The sequence below is a fragment of the Hylobates moloch genome, unplaced genomic scaffold, assembly GCF_009828535.3.
Source record: "Hylobates moloch isolate HMO894 unplaced genomic scaffold, HMol_V3 SCAFFOLD_8, whole genome shotgun sequence".
In the NCBI taxonomy this organism is placed as follows: Eukaryota; Metazoa; Chordata; class Mammalia; order Primates; family Hylobatidae; genus Hylobates; species Hylobates moloch.
Genome location: NW_026652283.1, coordinates 14,373,265 through 14,390,413, shown reverse-complemented (window position 1 = coordinate 14,390,413; position 17,149 = coordinate 14,373,265). Strand labels below are relative to the sequence as shown.

General features: G+C 38.4%; 1 protein-coding gene across 3 annotated transcripts in view; it reads left to right on the top strand.

The window, feature by feature from the left end:
* EPS8 (epidermal growth factor receptor pathway substrate 8) overlaps positions 1 to 11,798 on the top strand; it is a 178,272-nt gene extending 166,474 nt beyond the window's left edge. For all 3 annotated transcript variants that reach the window (XM_032159718.2, XM_032159719.2, XM_032159720.2), the window contains exons 19-21: positions 7,515 to 7,695; positions 8,637 to 8,766; positions 10,454 to 11,798. In XM_032159718.2, coding sequence (XP_032015609.1) covers positions 7,515 to 7,695; positions 8,637 to 8,766; positions 10,454 to 10,567 — 425 coding nt within the window. In that variant the 3' untranslated portion in view covers positions 10,568 to 11,798. The remainder of the gene's footprint in view (positions 1 to 7,514; positions 7,696 to 8,636; positions 8,767 to 10,453) is intronic.
* The last annotated feature ends 5,351 nt before the right edge of the window (positions 11,799 to 17,149 follow it).

Below are 17,149 nucleotides of genomic sequence, written 5' to 3'. Positions count from 1 at the left end.
CGATCTCCCACATGTGCCTTAAAGATTTGTTTGTTTTTTTCTTGTAAATTTGTTTGAGTTCATTGTAGATTCTGGATATTAGCCCTTTGTCAGATGAGTAGGTTGCAAAAATGTTCTCCCATTCTGTAGGTTGCCTGTTCACTCTGATGGTAGTTTCTTTTGCTGTGCAGAAGCTCTTTAGTTTAATGAGATCCCATTTGTCAATTTTGGCTTTTGTTGCCATTGCTTTTGGTGTTTTAGACATGAAGTCCTTGCCCACGCCTATGTCCTGAATGGTATTGCCTAGGTTTTCTTGTAGGATTTTAATGGTTTTAGGTCTAACATTTAAGTCTTTAATCCATCTTGAATTAATTTTTGTATAAGGTGTAAGGAAGGGATCCAGTTTCAGCTTTCTACATATGGCTAGCCAGTTTTCCCAGCACCATTTATTAAATAGGGAATCCTTTCCCCATTTCTTGTTTTTGTCAGGTTTGTCAAAGATCAGATAGTTGTAGATATGCGGCATCATTTCTGAGGGCTCTGTTCTGTTCCATTGATCTATGTCTCTGTTGTGGTACCAGTACCATGCTGTTTTGGTTACTGTAGCCTTGTAGTATAGTTTGAAGTCAGGTAGCGTGATGCCTCCAGCTTTGTTCTTTTGGCTTAGGATTGACTTGGCGATGCAGGCTCTTTTGTGGTTCCATATGAACTTTAAAGTAGTTTTTTCCAATTCTGTGAAGAAAGTCATTGGTAGCTTGATGGGGATGGCATTGAATCTATAAATTCCCTTGGGCAGTATGGCCATTTTCACGATACTGATTCTTCCAACCCATGAGCATGGAATGTTCTTCCATTTGTTTGTATCCTCTTTTATTTCATTGAGCAGTGGTTTGTAGTTCTCCTTGAAGAGGTCCTTCACATCCCTTGTAAGTTGGATTCATCAGAGAATACTACAAACACCTCTATGCAAATAAACTAGAAAATCTAGAAGAAATGGATAAATTCCTTGACAAATACACCCTCCCAAGACTAAACCAGGAAGAAGTTGAATCTCTGAATAGACCAATAACAGGTTCTGAAATTGTGGCAATAATCAATAGCTTACCAACCAAAAAGAGTCCAGGACCTGATGGATTCACAGCCGAATTCTACCAGAGGTACAAGGAGGAACTGGTACCATTCCTTCTGAAACTATTCCAATCGATAGAAAAAGAGGGAATCCTCCCTAACACATTTTATGAAGCCAGCATCGTCCTGATACCAAAGCCTGGCAGAGACATAACCAAAAAAGAGAATTTCAGACCAATATCCTTGATGAACATTGATGCAAAAATCCTCAATAAAATACTGGCAAACTGAATCCAGCAGCACATCAAAAAGCTTATCCACCATAATCAAGTGGGCTTCATCCCTGGGATGCAAGGCTGGTTCAACATACGCAAATCAATAAATGTAATCCAGCATATAAACAGAACCAAGGACAAAAACTACATGATTATCTCAACAGATGCAGAGGAGTCCTTTGACAAAATTCAACAGCCCTTCATGCTAAAAACTCTCAATAAATTAGGTACTGATGGGACGTATCTCAAAATAATAAGAGCTATCTATGACAAACCCACAGCCAATAGCATACTGAATGGGCAAAAACTGGAAGCATTCCCTCTGAAAACTGGCACAAAACAGGGATGCCCTCTCTCACCGCTCCTATTCAACATAGTGCTGGAAGTTCTGGCCAGAGCAATCAGGCAGGAGAAGGAAATAAAGGGTATTCAATTAGGAAAAGAGGAAGTCAAATTGTCCCTGTTTGCAGATGATATGATTGTATATCTAGAAAACCCCATTGTCTCAGCCCAAAATCTCCTTAAGCTGATTAGCAAGTTCAGCAAAGTCTCAGGATACAAAATCAATGTACAAAAATCACAAGCATTCTTGTACACCAATCACAGACAAACAGAGAGCCAAATCATGAGTGAACTCCCATTCACAATTGCTTCAAAGAGGATGCTTTCTATTTGTATTCAAAACTAAATGACTGAATCTTTCACTCCCATTTTCATCCTACTGTTTTTCTCACCTCAGTAAGTTATTGCCACATCTGTTCAGTTGTGGACATTCTTGATAAATTAAAAAATAAAAAGACACTAAAACTATTACTATTTAACAATTCTAAAAATTCTGGTTAAATGCAATAAGCATAAGCCTACTTTTACTCATTAATTTTTCTCCCACGGTATGTCCAATTTAAATGACTGTCATATCTATCTTGCCAGAAAACTAAAGGAAAAATGAAGTTTTGGAAAAGTGATTAGCTCTTTCTGTACAGCAAAAACAACTGTCTGTGTGAGTGTGTAGAACCATAATAAAATAGAATATACTACTAAGTTTTTAAAATTATGTGGAGTTTTTAAAAAGAGCTTTCTTTTTCAAATACACTAAAGACATAGTTTTAAGATGAGAAATTTCTATAAATATTTTTATTGAGTTCCCTAAGGAGAAAACTTCCTCTTAGAAATGACTGTTCTCTTCTTTATTCTTCCCACAAGTTTATAGCGTTTCCCTCTGTAGAGACGTCAGCACAGTCATCTTTGACACGGTGGGACTCTTTATCCAGGCCTAGCTAGGATCAGAGTTCATCGGCCTCCAGTCCCCATTTGGAGCAGTGTGTGGGTTAGGACAGTCTGTTCTTTGTTCACTCTGAGAAACCAAGAATAACCTAGTGGGAAAGAGGCATAGTTTGCATACTTTTAAAGATAGAGAACTCTCCTGATAATTGTGACTCATCATTTTGAAGTCTGTTTTTCATAAGTAAAAGGGTGGCATTGGTGTATAAAATATAAACATCTCTCCCAAAATTAGCACACATACTTGTTTCCTTAGAATAATAAAAATCTTACAATATATTTGCAACTTATGTAAGTTCTTTTTAAAAATATCTCAAAAATACAGTTTGGCATTAAATAAATGTATTTCTTTTTATAAAACAAATATTTCTTGATAACTTTATTGCAGAACAGTTTTTCTCTGAATGAATGTTGGGGCTTAATATTCTTTTAGAACCAGACAGTAGCACATATTTCAGTGTGTGTTTATTGATAGCCAAATTTCTCTCAAAATATGCCTACTCATCTACCCACATTCTCTGCTTACTGCCTAAACTTCTGGTAAAAAATAAAATGAACGGAACTAGGAAGTAAATACTCATAGAAATCTGTCAAGTAGCAGCTATGAACAGGGGAAAAAAGCCAACATGCCTGTTTTTACAACGTAGCAAGTGGCAAGAGTGAAGCCCTTTTGTGGAAGTCTGTGTGTTGCCTGTTCAAAATAGCTGCGAAGCCTTGTGTCATAGAAGCTGTTCAGACTGTTTTATCGCAGAATCCCAAAAGGTTCTCCTTTTATCGCTTTTAAGATGCAAACACTTTAGTTGCTTTGTATTTCTCCCATTTCCTTTGAAATGCTAGTCCTTTTATTTGAGTTTAATCTTTTGTAATCAGAGTGTTATTTTAGAAAGGTGTAAAGTTATTCTGGTTCACTGTTGTGTGTTAGAACATTGGAAATGGAAACCACAAGCCCAGGAATATGTTAGGCGAAGGTTTCTTTCGTCCTTCCTGGAAGAAAACTATGCTGTGGACTGGTGATGATGGATATACTGGCCAAGTCGGCAGATGAGAAACCAAATCTTTTAGTGTGGTGATGCATTTTATTTTTTATTCCTTTGAGATGCACTCATATGCTGTTTGACAGTTTGATGTAGTGATTTTTTTAAAAGGTAACTAATGAAATGCATGTAATGTATACTTAAATGTAACAATCAATAGTATTCTCTCTCTCTCACTCTCTCTAGCACCCCCTACTCCTCCCTCCCCTTTTCCCCTTTTTTGACTTCTTCTTCAAAAGATTTCCTAGACACTTGAGGCATTAAAAAAAAAATTAGGCTGAAATAACACTAACTATTCACACTTTCCCTTATTTCCCAGGGGCACCAAACACTTTCTAAAACCCTTTCCCTAGGGGAAAAAAATCATAGAACACTGGTCACAAAAAGCTGCCTGAGTGACCAGGTTATTGTCACTTGCCAACTTAATTAGATTGTTCTTATTTCTTGAAAGTGAAAACAAACAACGTAATGTACCTATGTATATATACACACATATTTTAAAATACACAGACACATGATTCCCCTTCCTGTACTTTTATGCCTTTCCTATTTTTGTCATGACAGTATGTTCATATACACACGCATCTTTTCCATTAGCATAAATGGCTAGGAAAAAGGAGTAGCTAGGGAAGTTAATCAAAGGTGATTTTAATGACTTTGGCTATAAAACAGCCCTCTGCTGAAAGTCAGAAGATCCAGTTCTAGCTAAATTATTCTACTAATTGAAATGTGACTTTGACAGATCATTTATCTGTTTTTGGCCTTCATTTTCTTATCTGGTTATTTAAGGGGTTTGTACATGATGATTCTCAAAGTCTCGGTGAAAAAGTCAGCAGAATGCCTCATTCATTCATTTATTCAACAGGTATTTATTGAATTAAAGCACTGTTCCAGGTATTAGGATATAGATGCAAACAAAAAAGGGAAGCATCCTTTTTCTCCTCAGGCTTATATTTTAATGAAAGGAGGTAGGTTAAAAAGCGATTAAGTTGGCTGGGCGCGGTGGGCTGTAATCCCAGCACTTTGGGAGGCCGAGGTGGGCGGATCACGAGGTCAGGAGATCGAGACCATCCTGGCCAACAGGGTGAAACCCCATCTCTATTAAAAATACAAAAATTAGCTGGGCGTGGGCACGGTGGCACACGCCTGTAGTCCCAGCTACTCGATAGGCTGAGGCAGGAGAATCGCTTGAACCCGAGAGGCGGAGGTTGCAGTGAGCCAAGATTGTGCCACTGCACTGCAGCATGGCAACAGAGTGAGACTCTATCTCAAAAAAAAAAAAGATGATAGACTATCTATCAAGAAGGTGGTAAGTGGTTTGGAGACTAATAAAACTATGTGGATAGAGAGTGCTTTTGGGGAGGGATTGCAGTTTTAAATACATCAGGGGAAATAGAAAGGTGGGGAGGAGTAAGCCATGTGGAGATGCGGGGGAAAGCATTCCAGGCAGAGGAGACTGGAGTGGCCTTTAAATTTGAAGAGCACCAAGGGAGCCATTGGGAGCAAGAATGAAGGGCTCCAGAAGAGTTGCGGAGTGGCTTTAGAGAGGTGGAGGTCTTGTAGGGCCTTTTACTGGGAGTAATTAGGATCACTTGGGAATGTTTTGAGCAGAGGAGCTGCAACATCTGACTTACATTTTTTTTTTTTTTTTTTTTTTTTTTTGAGATGGAGTCTTGCTCTGTTGCCAGGCTGGAATACAGTGGCGCTATCTTGGCTCACTGCAACCTCCGCCTCCTGGGTTCAAGCGATTCTCCTGCCTCCTGAATAGCTGGGGCCACAGGCACATGCCACCACGCCCAGCTAATTTTTGTATTTTTAATAGAGACAGGGTTTCACCATGTTGGCCAGGATGGTCTCGATTTCTTGACCTTGTGATCCGCCTGCCACAGCCTCCCAAAGTGCTTGGATTACAGGCGTGAGTCACCCGGCCTGACTTACATTTTAAAAGAATCACTTAGTTGTTATATTGAGAAGAGAATGAAGAGAAAGGGGCAGGGTGGTAGGGAGTGGAAGCAGAGAGATCTGTTAATAGGCTGGTAACTCAGACCAAGCTGGCAACAGAAAAAATACAGTGAAATCATTGGATTTTGGATACATTATGAGGTCAGACTAACAGGATCTGCTGATGGATTGGATGTAGCACAGGACAGGGAATCAAGTGCAGCTCCGTGGTATTTTGCCAGAACTGGAAAGATAGAATTGTCATTAAGTGAGTTGAGGAGTCTAAAAAGCAAGTCTAAGAGTTTATAAAAGCAAGCTTCAGGAAGAAGATCAGGAATTCAGGTTTGGGCATGCTATATTTGACATGCATTTGAGCTATTTAACAAATACCCAAATGAATATATCAAGTAGACAGCATATATGCACCTAAGTTCCAAGTAAGAGGCCTGGAAAAATAATTTGGTAACCATCATCTTTTAAATGGCCGTGAAGCTAAGCACAGTGGTCATTGATGGAGGTAGTGCCGGCAGAGATGAGTCTCAGGAGTGTCCCCTAGAGCACCTTAATATTACTTAGTTGGAGAGACGAGAATATTCAGAAGAGGATCCAGAGAAGGGGAGTCCAGAGACATAGGAGGAAAATGAGGAGACTGTGGTATCCTGGAGGCCACAAAGGAAGAAAATGTTTCAAGGAGGAATCTTCTGCTTCAAATGTATGCTGTTAGGTTAAATGAGATAGTAGCTGGGAAAGAATTGGCTGGAGTTTAGCAAAGTGTAGTAGAGAGATGGGGGGAAAAGCAAAATTGAATTTCAACGACATTAAGAGAAAATAGGAGAATGGGAATTGGAGTCCACTAGTACAGGCAAATTTTCATGGACTTTTGCTGTAAAAGGAGCAGAAAAATGGGCAGTAGCTGGGAAAGGACATAGTAAAAAGGGCTTGTTTAAAGGTAACAGAAATCATAAAATAATAGCATGTTTGCAGGCTGATAAACTGATTCAGTGGAGAAGGAAAATTAATACCAGGATAAATAAGGGAGAAATGACGGAGTATTTGAATAGGCAAAGAACTTGAGGCCTAGTGCATACATGGAGAGTTAGCCTTGGGAGCAGGGAAACAGCTCCTATATAACATAATAGGAAGGCAAGCAGAGCATATGGGGAAAGTGCTGGTAGGAAGAACCACTAGGGGAACTTATGGAGGTTTTCTTCTATTGTATTCATAAATTAGGAAATGAGTTCAGCTCAAGGTGAGGATTGGGGAATAGGGTTAGAGGTTTGTAGAGAGAAAGTAGAATATATTCAGTACTTGTCTAAGACAGTGGGCAGTTACATGACCTTAGGCAGGACTTCTTGGCCTTTGAGGCTGGGTTATTCTCTGCTGTAGGAGAGGCTGACATTATAGAATGTTGTGTGCATCCCAGGCTTCTACCCACTGTGTGACAGCAGCAGCCTTTCCCCTTTTTCTCCCTCAATTGTGACAACCAAAAGTGTCTCCAGATATTTCCAAATGTCCTCTGGGACCAAAATTGTCCCCAGTTGAGAGCCACCAGTCTAAGGAAATCTAGTATGATCGTCAGGAAGCATTAACAGCCAAGTTAAGGTTCATAATCATGAATTTAACATGAGATCATTCAGCATTGTTGTGTTATATTCAGCTGTGCAGGTGCAGGCACAGAATACGCAGAAAGTTAGATGTAACCAGGATTGGGGTTTTGCCAAAGGAGTACAATGAAGATACTAGAGAAGAGCCAGGGAGTTATTTTAATAATTGATCATGGCATTTATACCGGGCGAGGATAAAAGTGAGGAAAGATGGTAGGAACACTAGATTGTAGGTCCTACTGGTGTCAAAGGATTTTAGAGATCGGGGTTCTAGAGAGGGTGATGTAATATTAGGGATTTTCAAAAAGAACCTACTCCCTGTTGGTGTCTAGGAAGGAAATCTCAGATGGAGGAAGTGCAGGATGAACTCATCCACAGACTGACCATTGGTCGGAGTGCTGCTCAGAAGAAATTCCATGTGCCACGGCAGAACGTGCCAGTTATCAATATCACTTATGACTCCACACCAGAGGATGTGAAGACATGGTTACAGTCAAAGGGATTCAACCCTGTGTGAGTCTCTCTGTGAATACTTTGCAATTCTGTGTGTACAATATGCATTGTTTTCAATTTGCTTACTTAGATGTCACAGATAACTCCTAAGAAACATAAGGGCACAGACTGCATACTTTGTGCCATACTCAAGAAATCACTATAGCTGTTCACAGCTGAAAAAGAACTAAAATAAGCATAAATAATTATCATTCTGATGCCACCCCATTTTCGAGTTGGTAGTATCTGTTCATTATTCATTCTTTAAGCAAATTATTGGCACCTTTGAGGCCCAGTAGCTTCTTTTCTCCATCAGATTACTCTGATGTAACCTAGGTAGGACCATGGTCTTAGCTGAACTTCCTAGACCACGTAGGACATAGAGCATAAGCTTTCCTCCTGCTGCAGGATATAGTGTCTCTGGCAAATAAAAAATAGTGTTACCTAGCATCAATTATAATCTTAATAGAACTTTTCTTTTAATAAACCCATAGTAAAGGTTCTATTTATCTATCTAAAAGTCTATAAATATTTCATATGTACTTGGCACAATGAACTATTAGAATAATACATATTCAAGGGACCTTGACATATTATAAACTCACCTACCCAGCATGATTGAAAAATGAGGTACAATGGTTAGTCAATTGCCAGGTTACTAGAAAGTTATCTATTCCTTCTATGAAACACCAAATCCCAATAATTGGTATTAAACAATGACCCTAAACCCAATTGGCTCCTTTTTGATGCTTTGTAATTAATAATCTGTATAGCCTCAGGGTCATCATCATGAAAGAAACTTGTCATTATCCTAACTATAAAGACTGTAGTATCATTTAATAAGGCTTCCAGGGTATGGAACACTTAGAAAAGAGAAGTTACTAGCAGGAACAGATAATTTTCTCCTTTGTTTGTAGGCAGTATTTTTAATGCTCAGTTTCTTTTTCTTTTCCTTTTTTTAGGACTGTCAATAGTCTTGGAGTATTAAATGGTGCACAACTTTTCTCTCTCAATAAGGAGGAACTGAGGACAGTCTGCCCTGAAGGAGCGAGAGTCTATAGCCAAATCACTGTACAAAAAGCTGCATTAGAGGTATGACTTGTCAACCTAAGGTGGTGTTTTTCTGCAAATTGAAAGCTCTGGAAACAACTTTTTATGTCCATATTGGCCAATTTCCCTTTCTTAACAGAGCTGAATTAAATTTAACTCTGCTCTTGTAAATTTGTCACTGAGATCATCAATTACATTTTCCGGAAGGTTAATTTGTTATAAATGCTCATATGACGTGAAGCTTGAGCACATACTTTTGGACACTTAACAAAAAGCATAATGTTCTCATTTTATATGTATTGACTACTTCTATAGGAAATTTAATTTTGACATAACAATGGAAATTAGCTTCTGAGTGAGTAAGAGCCTTAAGAGGCCAGAACGCTTGCCTATTCTTAATATTTTTTTTCTGGAGATTCTAACAGCTTATAGGTTATAAGATTGTAAAACCCTGGCTGTGTGTGTTAGGTCTAGTAATACATCTCAATAATCGGGAAAGATACATTAGGTAGAGATCACTGAAAATAGAGAGCCCTGAAAAGTATTTAGTCACAATGGTCTGTATGAAAGCAGGAAAGTCCATGTTTTCTAGATTGGTTTATACTTAAGCTTCCAATATCCTATTTTAGACTTAAAATGTGCTATGTGCGGGTAGTAGTTTCCAACCGTTACCTCTCACAGCTCTTAATAGTTTCATGAAAATTATACTTGGACTCAAGTGAAAGAATGTAGGCTTTGGCATGAAATTGATCCATAATCATCTCTAGCAGGTATATTCTATAAATTCAACAGTTAAATAATTCAGGGTAAAATCACTTCATGCATATCACCCCATAGCCATTCTGAATTAAGAGAAATCATATTTCCCTTGGAGGTTTTCCCTACAACATTGATCTTGAAAGCTTGAATATTAATGGGGATTATATATTTTTCTCAAGCAGTTTTATTACCACTATATTTAATTTTGTTGAGAGTATATAATTACTTCTTCAAGGTATGTTAGAAAATGCCATATTCCTAAAATTCTGAATTCTTTCATCCCACACCTGCCTATTATTATTGTAATTTGCTGTCACCACCCACTTCAGGATGGCCTCTTGGTTCTTGTTCTCTTCCTATTCTCTAGATGGGAACTGAGGCAGAGGCTGACTACCTGAGGTTCTTCATGTTCCTCAGCCACCTTCTACCACCTCACCCTTTCCTTGGATCTAGTTAATCTTTTAGCTTATTTGCCTGTGTTGCCAGAGACTTCTGTTGATAGGAAAGGAGAAAAGCCAGCATGGTCAGAGGGTCAGAACTATATGGAGGGGAAACTGGGTGAATTCTGAGCCCACTCTGGCCTAAGTTAAAATCTTCTAAAGGCAGATCAGTATCTTGTTTGACCCCAGAAGAGTCCTTTGATAATTTACCGTGTTATTATGCTTATTGTACACATATCCTCTTTCTCTCAGCAAACCTAGAGTACTACACATACATGATTGATTTATCTTTATCACGTTCAAATGAAAGGCCTGGTGAGTGAATTGCCTTAACAGACTTTAGAAAATGAAAAATTATTAATGTGATATATTAGTGAAGTGCAGAAGCTTCACTTAAAAAGTGGAGCCGTTAGCTTTCCTAAAGAGATACTAGAAGAAAACCACAGTAGACTTATCCTGAGCCATTTCATGATATGACCTGCAGCCTGCACAAGTCAGTAACCATCTTGTCTGAACTGTTTATCTTTCAGGATAGCAGTGGCAGCTCCGAGTTACAAGAAATTATGAGAAGACGACAGGAAAAAATCAGTGCTGCTGCTAGTGATTCAGGAGTGGAATCTTTTGATGAAGGAAGCAGTCACTAATTTGTTTGTTTGTTTTTAAACTCCATTGTCTTTGGCATTATTCCAACATGCTTTGTTTTAAGAAGCCTTGAAGGGAATGTCAGATTCATTTTTCTTGATGTAATTTATCACCATAAAACCTGAGTGAGCACAGGATTTGCTTCTAGGCCCATTATTTTTATTAAAACTGAAAAAATTTAAACTGAATTTTTTGACCTTGGAAAATATTTTTCTTACTTTACCAAGGTGAAGTTTCCTTAATCAGATTAATTATTTTATCCCCATCCCAGGGTATCAACAGGAAGTGTTTTGATAGTGGTGGAGTTATTCACTGCAACAAAGCAACAATGTTGTCCATGATTCAAAATCTAAGCAGTTTCGATTTTGCCTGTGAATATGGTGTCTGTCATTCAGGGCGTAGCTCACTGTAGGCTAGCCTCTGCTTAGTTAGGTCTCTTCTCTGACATACTCAATGGAAGAATATTTAGATTTATTTACAGTTCTTAATGCCAACAGTTTAAAAAAAAATAAAACATTTGAATGAACTGTAAAGTACGGCCATACCTTGGACATGCAAATATAAATCTATGGAGCATTCTCAAGACAGTTTGTCATGGCTCTGTTGATTGCAATTCCTTGTATAGCTTGTATTTTGATTTAGTTTATATTCTGCTTATTATGTATACTGTGTTCTTATATATGAGAAAGCACAAATGGGAAAAAGGTCATGTCTGCTCAAAATCTAGCAAAGGAATTAGTCTGCATTGGTGTGCATTACAGTATTTTGCTTAATGAAAGCCTCAGTTCCAAATGTTGATATGAGTAGTTAAAAGGAAGTGGGGCCATTTTATGTGTTTATCTATGTCAAGTCTTCCTGGTAATAAGAAGCACTTAATTTACACATATTTTAATCCTGTGAAAGATTCCACATAGAGAAAAGAAAGATACCTAACCTTCAACAAATGTTATTTTTGGAAACACAATTTTTGTCATTAAATGTTATATTATTTCACATATATAAAACAGATGTTATGTAAGAATGTTGTATATTTTAACATAAATCATTTAGAGAAATTATCTAGATTCATTAATTTTCATAGTGCCTTTTTCACATGAGTCAGCTGGAAAGTCTGCAATAAACAGTATTTGCTGTCTGTTAATAAATGGCTTCTGTCTCATTGGCAAAAAGGATCTGTGCTATATTGGCTGAGGATTCGAGTTGAATGGAATGGGAAAAAGTAGAGATCCACATTTTTTTTTTTTGTCAGTACATTTTTTTTTTTTTTATTATACTTTAGGTTTTAGGGTACATGTACACAATGTGCAGGTTTGTTACATATGTATCCATGTGCCATGTTGTTTTGCTGCGCCCATTAACTCGTCATTTAGCATTAGGTATATCTCCTAATACTGTCCCTCCCCCCTCCCCCCACCCCACAACAGTCCCCAGAGTGTGATGTTCCCCTTCCTGTGTCCATGAGTTCTCATTGTTCAATTCCCACCTATGACTGAGAACATGCGGTGTTTGGTGTTTTGTCCTTGCGATAGTTTACTGAGAATGATGTTTTCCAGTTTCATCCATGTCCCTACAAAGGACATGAACTCATCGTTTTTTATGGCTGCATAGTATTCCATGGTATATATGTGCCACATTTTCTTAATCCAGTCTATCGTTGTTGGACATTTGGGTTGGTTCCAAGTCTTTGCTATTGTGAATAGTGCCGCAATAAACATACGTGTGCATGTGTCTTTATAGCAGCATGATTTATAGCCCTTTGGGTATATACCCAGTAATGGGATGGCTGGGTCAAATGGTATTTCTAGTTCTAGATCCCTGAGGAATCGCCACACTGACTTCCACAATGGTTGAACTAATTTACGGTCCCACCAACAGTGTAAAAGTGTTCCTATTTCTCCACATCCTGTCTGGCACCTGTTGTTTCCTGACTTTTTAATGATGACCATTCTAACTGGTGTGAGATGGTATCTCATTGTGGTTTTGATTTGCATTTCTCTGATGGCCAGTGATGATGAGCATTTTTTCATGTGTTTTTTGGCTGCATAAATGTCTTCTTTTGAGAAGTATCTGTTCATGTCCTTCGCCCACTTTTTGATGGGGTTGTTTGTTTTTTTCTTGTAAATTTGTTTGAGCTCATTGTAGATTCTGGATATTAGCCCTTTGTCAGATGAGTAGGTTGCAAAAATTTTCTCCCATTCTGTAGGTTGCCTGTTCACTCTGATGGTAGTTTCTTTTGCTGTGCAGAAGCTCTTTAGTTAAATTATATCCCATTTGTAAATTTTGGCTTTTGTTGCCATTGCTTTTGGTGTTTTAGATATGAAGTCCTTGCCCACGCCTATGTCCAGAATGGTATTGCCTAGGTTTTCTTCTAGGGTTTTTATGGTTTTAGGTCTAACAAGGTAATTTATAGATTCAATGCCATCCCCATCAAGCTACCAATGACTTTCTTCACAGAATTGGAAAAAACTACTTTAAAGTTCATATGGAACCAAAAAAGAGCTCGCATCGCCAAGTCAATCCTAAGCCAAAAGAACAAAGCTGGAGGCATCACGCTACCTGACTTCAAACTATACTACAAGGCTGCAGTAACCAAAACAGCATGGTACTGGTACCACAACAGAGACATAGATCAATGGAACAGAAGAGAGCCCTCAGAAATAATGCCGCTTATCTACAACTATCTGATCTTTGACAAACCTGACAAAAACAAGAAATGGGGAAAGGATTCCCCATTTAATAAATGGTGCTGGGAAAACTGGCTAGCCATATGTAGAAAGCTGAAACTGGATCCCTTCCTTACACCTTATACAAAAATTAATTCGAGATCCACATTTTTTAAAAACTATATATTATTCTATTTCCAAGTGGGTAGAAAAACTCTAGAATACTTTTTTCGGTTGTTTTTCTACTTTTCGCCTCTCATCATCTTTTCCTTCTACCGTCTAGTCATATTTGGTAACAGTAATGGAACTAATTTACACTGCACTTAGGATTGCTAAATGCTTCCACATAAATGCTTTCCTGGATATTTACAACAACTCTATGTGAATTATTACAGATGAGGAGATTTAGCTTCCTAGAAGCTGGTTTTCCCCAGATCCTGAAGGATGTGGGAGTTTCTCATCTTCTATCTCTTGGTCTCTCTATAACACTGCCCCTTGGATAAAGTGGAACAAACATGAGCATGATAAAGGCAAATTAGTTTAGATCTTTTACATTTCATAAGGACTGATACATATGTATAGTTTAGCCTTTATTGAAAGGGATAAGATGAAAGAAAATAAGATCCAAAAGTTAAGATAACCTGTGTGTAAAATAGCAGACGGATATGAAAAGAATTGGTGTAATTTATATCTTTATGCTATAAGATGCCAAAGGAATATATCACAGAGGTAGTAATTGCAGAAAGCAGTCACGTCAGCTGAGGATATGGGGACAAAGAGAAGAGGTTCCTGGAATTTAGAATCTTGAGAGAGCAGCACCACAGAATTTGGATCCAGACATCTGAGGGGTTTGGTCACTGGTATCTGAGGATTTGAGGAAAGACCCCACAAGGCTAACAGGGGGACACAGCTTAATCAGTGTTTTTGCCTCAGGTATTCAGAAAAGATTTCAGGAATTGAAAAATAGGTCAGAAAATCCATGGCTCTGGGACTTAGACTTTGGAGAAGAGCATGGCAGGTAGCTGGTGCTTGAATCTCTAAGAGGGCACAATGAGGATGCCTCTGGGAGCATGGGAAAAAGAAAACTGGTAAATTGAGCCAACTACTGCTGCTGGGAATCATTTGCTACTTATTGAGTGAAGAACCACTACTGAGGTGATGTTGGTAGCAACAGGAAGTAAAACAGGAGGGAGAAGCCCCTTGTTCCCTCCCTAGCCTTCTATCTCCCTGTAGCGCATGCTTTCGGCACAGTCTATTGAGCATGCACCTGACAAAACCCCAAATCTCAAAGATGAGAATTAAGGGATGGATTTGAAGCTGAGATAATAACTCATAACCCATTCCAATCTCTAGTACTTAGCCTCTACACTTGCTCTTCTGTACATATCTGAAATTTCATACAACAATAATTTTTTAAATGTGGGCCAGGAGCAGTGGCTTATGCTTATAATCCCAGTACTTTGCAAGACCAAGATTGGAGAATTGCTTGAGCCCAGGAGTTCAAGACCAGCCTGGGCAACAAGGTGACACCTCATCTCTACAAAAAAAAGTAGCCAGGTGTGGTGGCATTCACATATAGTCTCTGTTACTTCGGAATCCAAGGTGAAAGTGTTGCTTGAGCCAGGAGTTCAAGGTTGCAGTGAGCCATGAGTGTACCACCGCACACCAGCCTGGGTGATGGAGTGAGATTCTATCTCTAAAAAATTTGATTAAAAAATTTAAAAAATAGAAAAAGCTTATGATTTTACCTAACAAGATGCAATCATCTTTCTCTGTTATTTAAGTAGTATTTAATGTCAAGTACTTAATGTAAAGAATTGGTTAAACAGGCAAAAAGAGAACACTAAAACATCACGGAGGTGGTTATAATAGGAAGCAGCTCCTACCACGAGGGCTACAGAACAAAGGGAAGGGATTAGGTTTATCAGCATTTAGAAGCTTGGAAGGAGAGTCCTAGAAAGCTTGGACTGGGACCCATGAATAGAAGGCATGCTCTAGTGTTGGTCCTGGTGCCTCAGTAGCACAGAGGAGAGCCCTGTGTAGAGCTGGGACAGAGACTTCTGAGGAGGAGATTCTGGCCATTTGATGCCGGCCCCTCTGAGAGAGTGTAGTGATGTTGGTCCCAAAAATGTTAGGGTAAAAATTAAAACAGAATCACCTGCTGCTACTGGACTCAACTGGTGGTGCCAGAGTAAAGATCTATTTTACTGGCTTACAGACAATTGGTTTTTGTGTGCCTGCGTGTAGCTTTCTTGTTTCTTGTTCTTCGTGTTGAGCTTCTTTGAACTGTGGAATTATAGCTTTTATTAAATTTGTAAAACTTTTAGCCATTATTGCTTTAATGTTTTTTCTGTCCCTCCTACTTTCTCTTTTTGAGAGATTCTGATATATGTGTATTAGGCCATTTGAAGTCTTTCCAAGGTCACTGAGGCTCTGTTAATTTTTTAACAAGTTTTTGTTTCATCTGTTTTAGTTGGGTAGTTCCTATTGCTGTCTTCAAGTTCATAACCTTTTATTCTTCTATTTCTAATCTGCTTTCAATTGCTTCCATTATATTTTCATCTCAGACGTTATAGTTTTCTAAAAGTCTGACTTGGGTGTTTTGTTTTCTTAAAATATCTTCTATATCTCTGCTTGACTCACTCAATGTTTTTCAGCTTTCTCAATTATATGGAATACAGTTAGAATATCAGTTTTAAAAGAGGATTCTGTGAAGATGGCAGAGTAAGAAGTACCAGAAATCTGTCTGCCCACCTAGACAATAATTACACTGGCAGAGTCTATTTGATGTAACTCTTTTGAAACTCTGGAATCCATTGATGGTTTGCAACTTTCAGGGAAAGGCTTGGTTGGTAATTTGCAGTTAATTTTGGTAAATAACAAAAATTAATAATACAAATTTCGCTCTTAGCCCAGTAGTAGCTACCCGTTTCCCACCCCCAAGCCCTGTGGCATCAAATGCGCACATGTTCTGGGAAAAGCCTGCACACAGCTTGTGGGAACCAGGGTGGGCAAAATGGGCCTGTTCCCCCAACCCTGGGGATCTGTTCTCTGATCACAGAGGCGCAAAGAGGCAGAGACCATTGTTGTTGTTTCCTCCACACATTGTTGCCAACTCCTTCCCACAGGCTGAAGGTGACCTTTAGAGACTTTAAAGGCTGGCACCATTTTTTCTTTTTCTTCATTTTTTTTTCTCCTTTTGGGAGCCAGACATTGAAAACTGGTACATTCTAAAGCAACCATATATAAGCGGGAAATTAGAAAGTCATTGTGCAAGCCTAGGAGAAGGCACAGGTTCAGGAAACACGTGTGAAGACCTTCAGTTTACACCTCATGTTGATCTTCAACACAGAGATAGCCTACAACAATTTAAAAAACAAAAAACAATAGCAGAAAACAGCAAACTCTGGGGGAAAGGAGACATCTAACAGGGTCTTAAGGAGGAGACTGATATCTCGAGTTACCACATTAGTAGATGCAAATGTCCAATTTTCAACAACAACAAAATCACAAGCCATACAAAGAAACTGAAAGTAGAGCCCATTCAAAGGAGAAAAACCAACAGAAATGATCCCTGAAAAAGATGTAATGGCAGATCAACTAGATAAGACTAAAAAAGCTGCCTTAAATATACCGAAGAACTAAGGGAAGACATGGAGGAAGTCAAGAAAACTATGTATGGATGAAATAGAAATTACAATAGATAACATAAAAAGAAATAGAATCCTGAAATCTAAAAGTACAACTAAGATGAAAAACTTACTATAGGAATTCAAAGACATATTTGAGCAGGCAGAGGAAAGAATGAGTGAAACTGGAGATAAGACAATGGAAATGATGAAGTATGAAGATCAAGAAGAAAAAAAAATGGAAGAAAAAGTGAACAGAACCAACCTGTGAAACACCATTAAGTCAACCAAC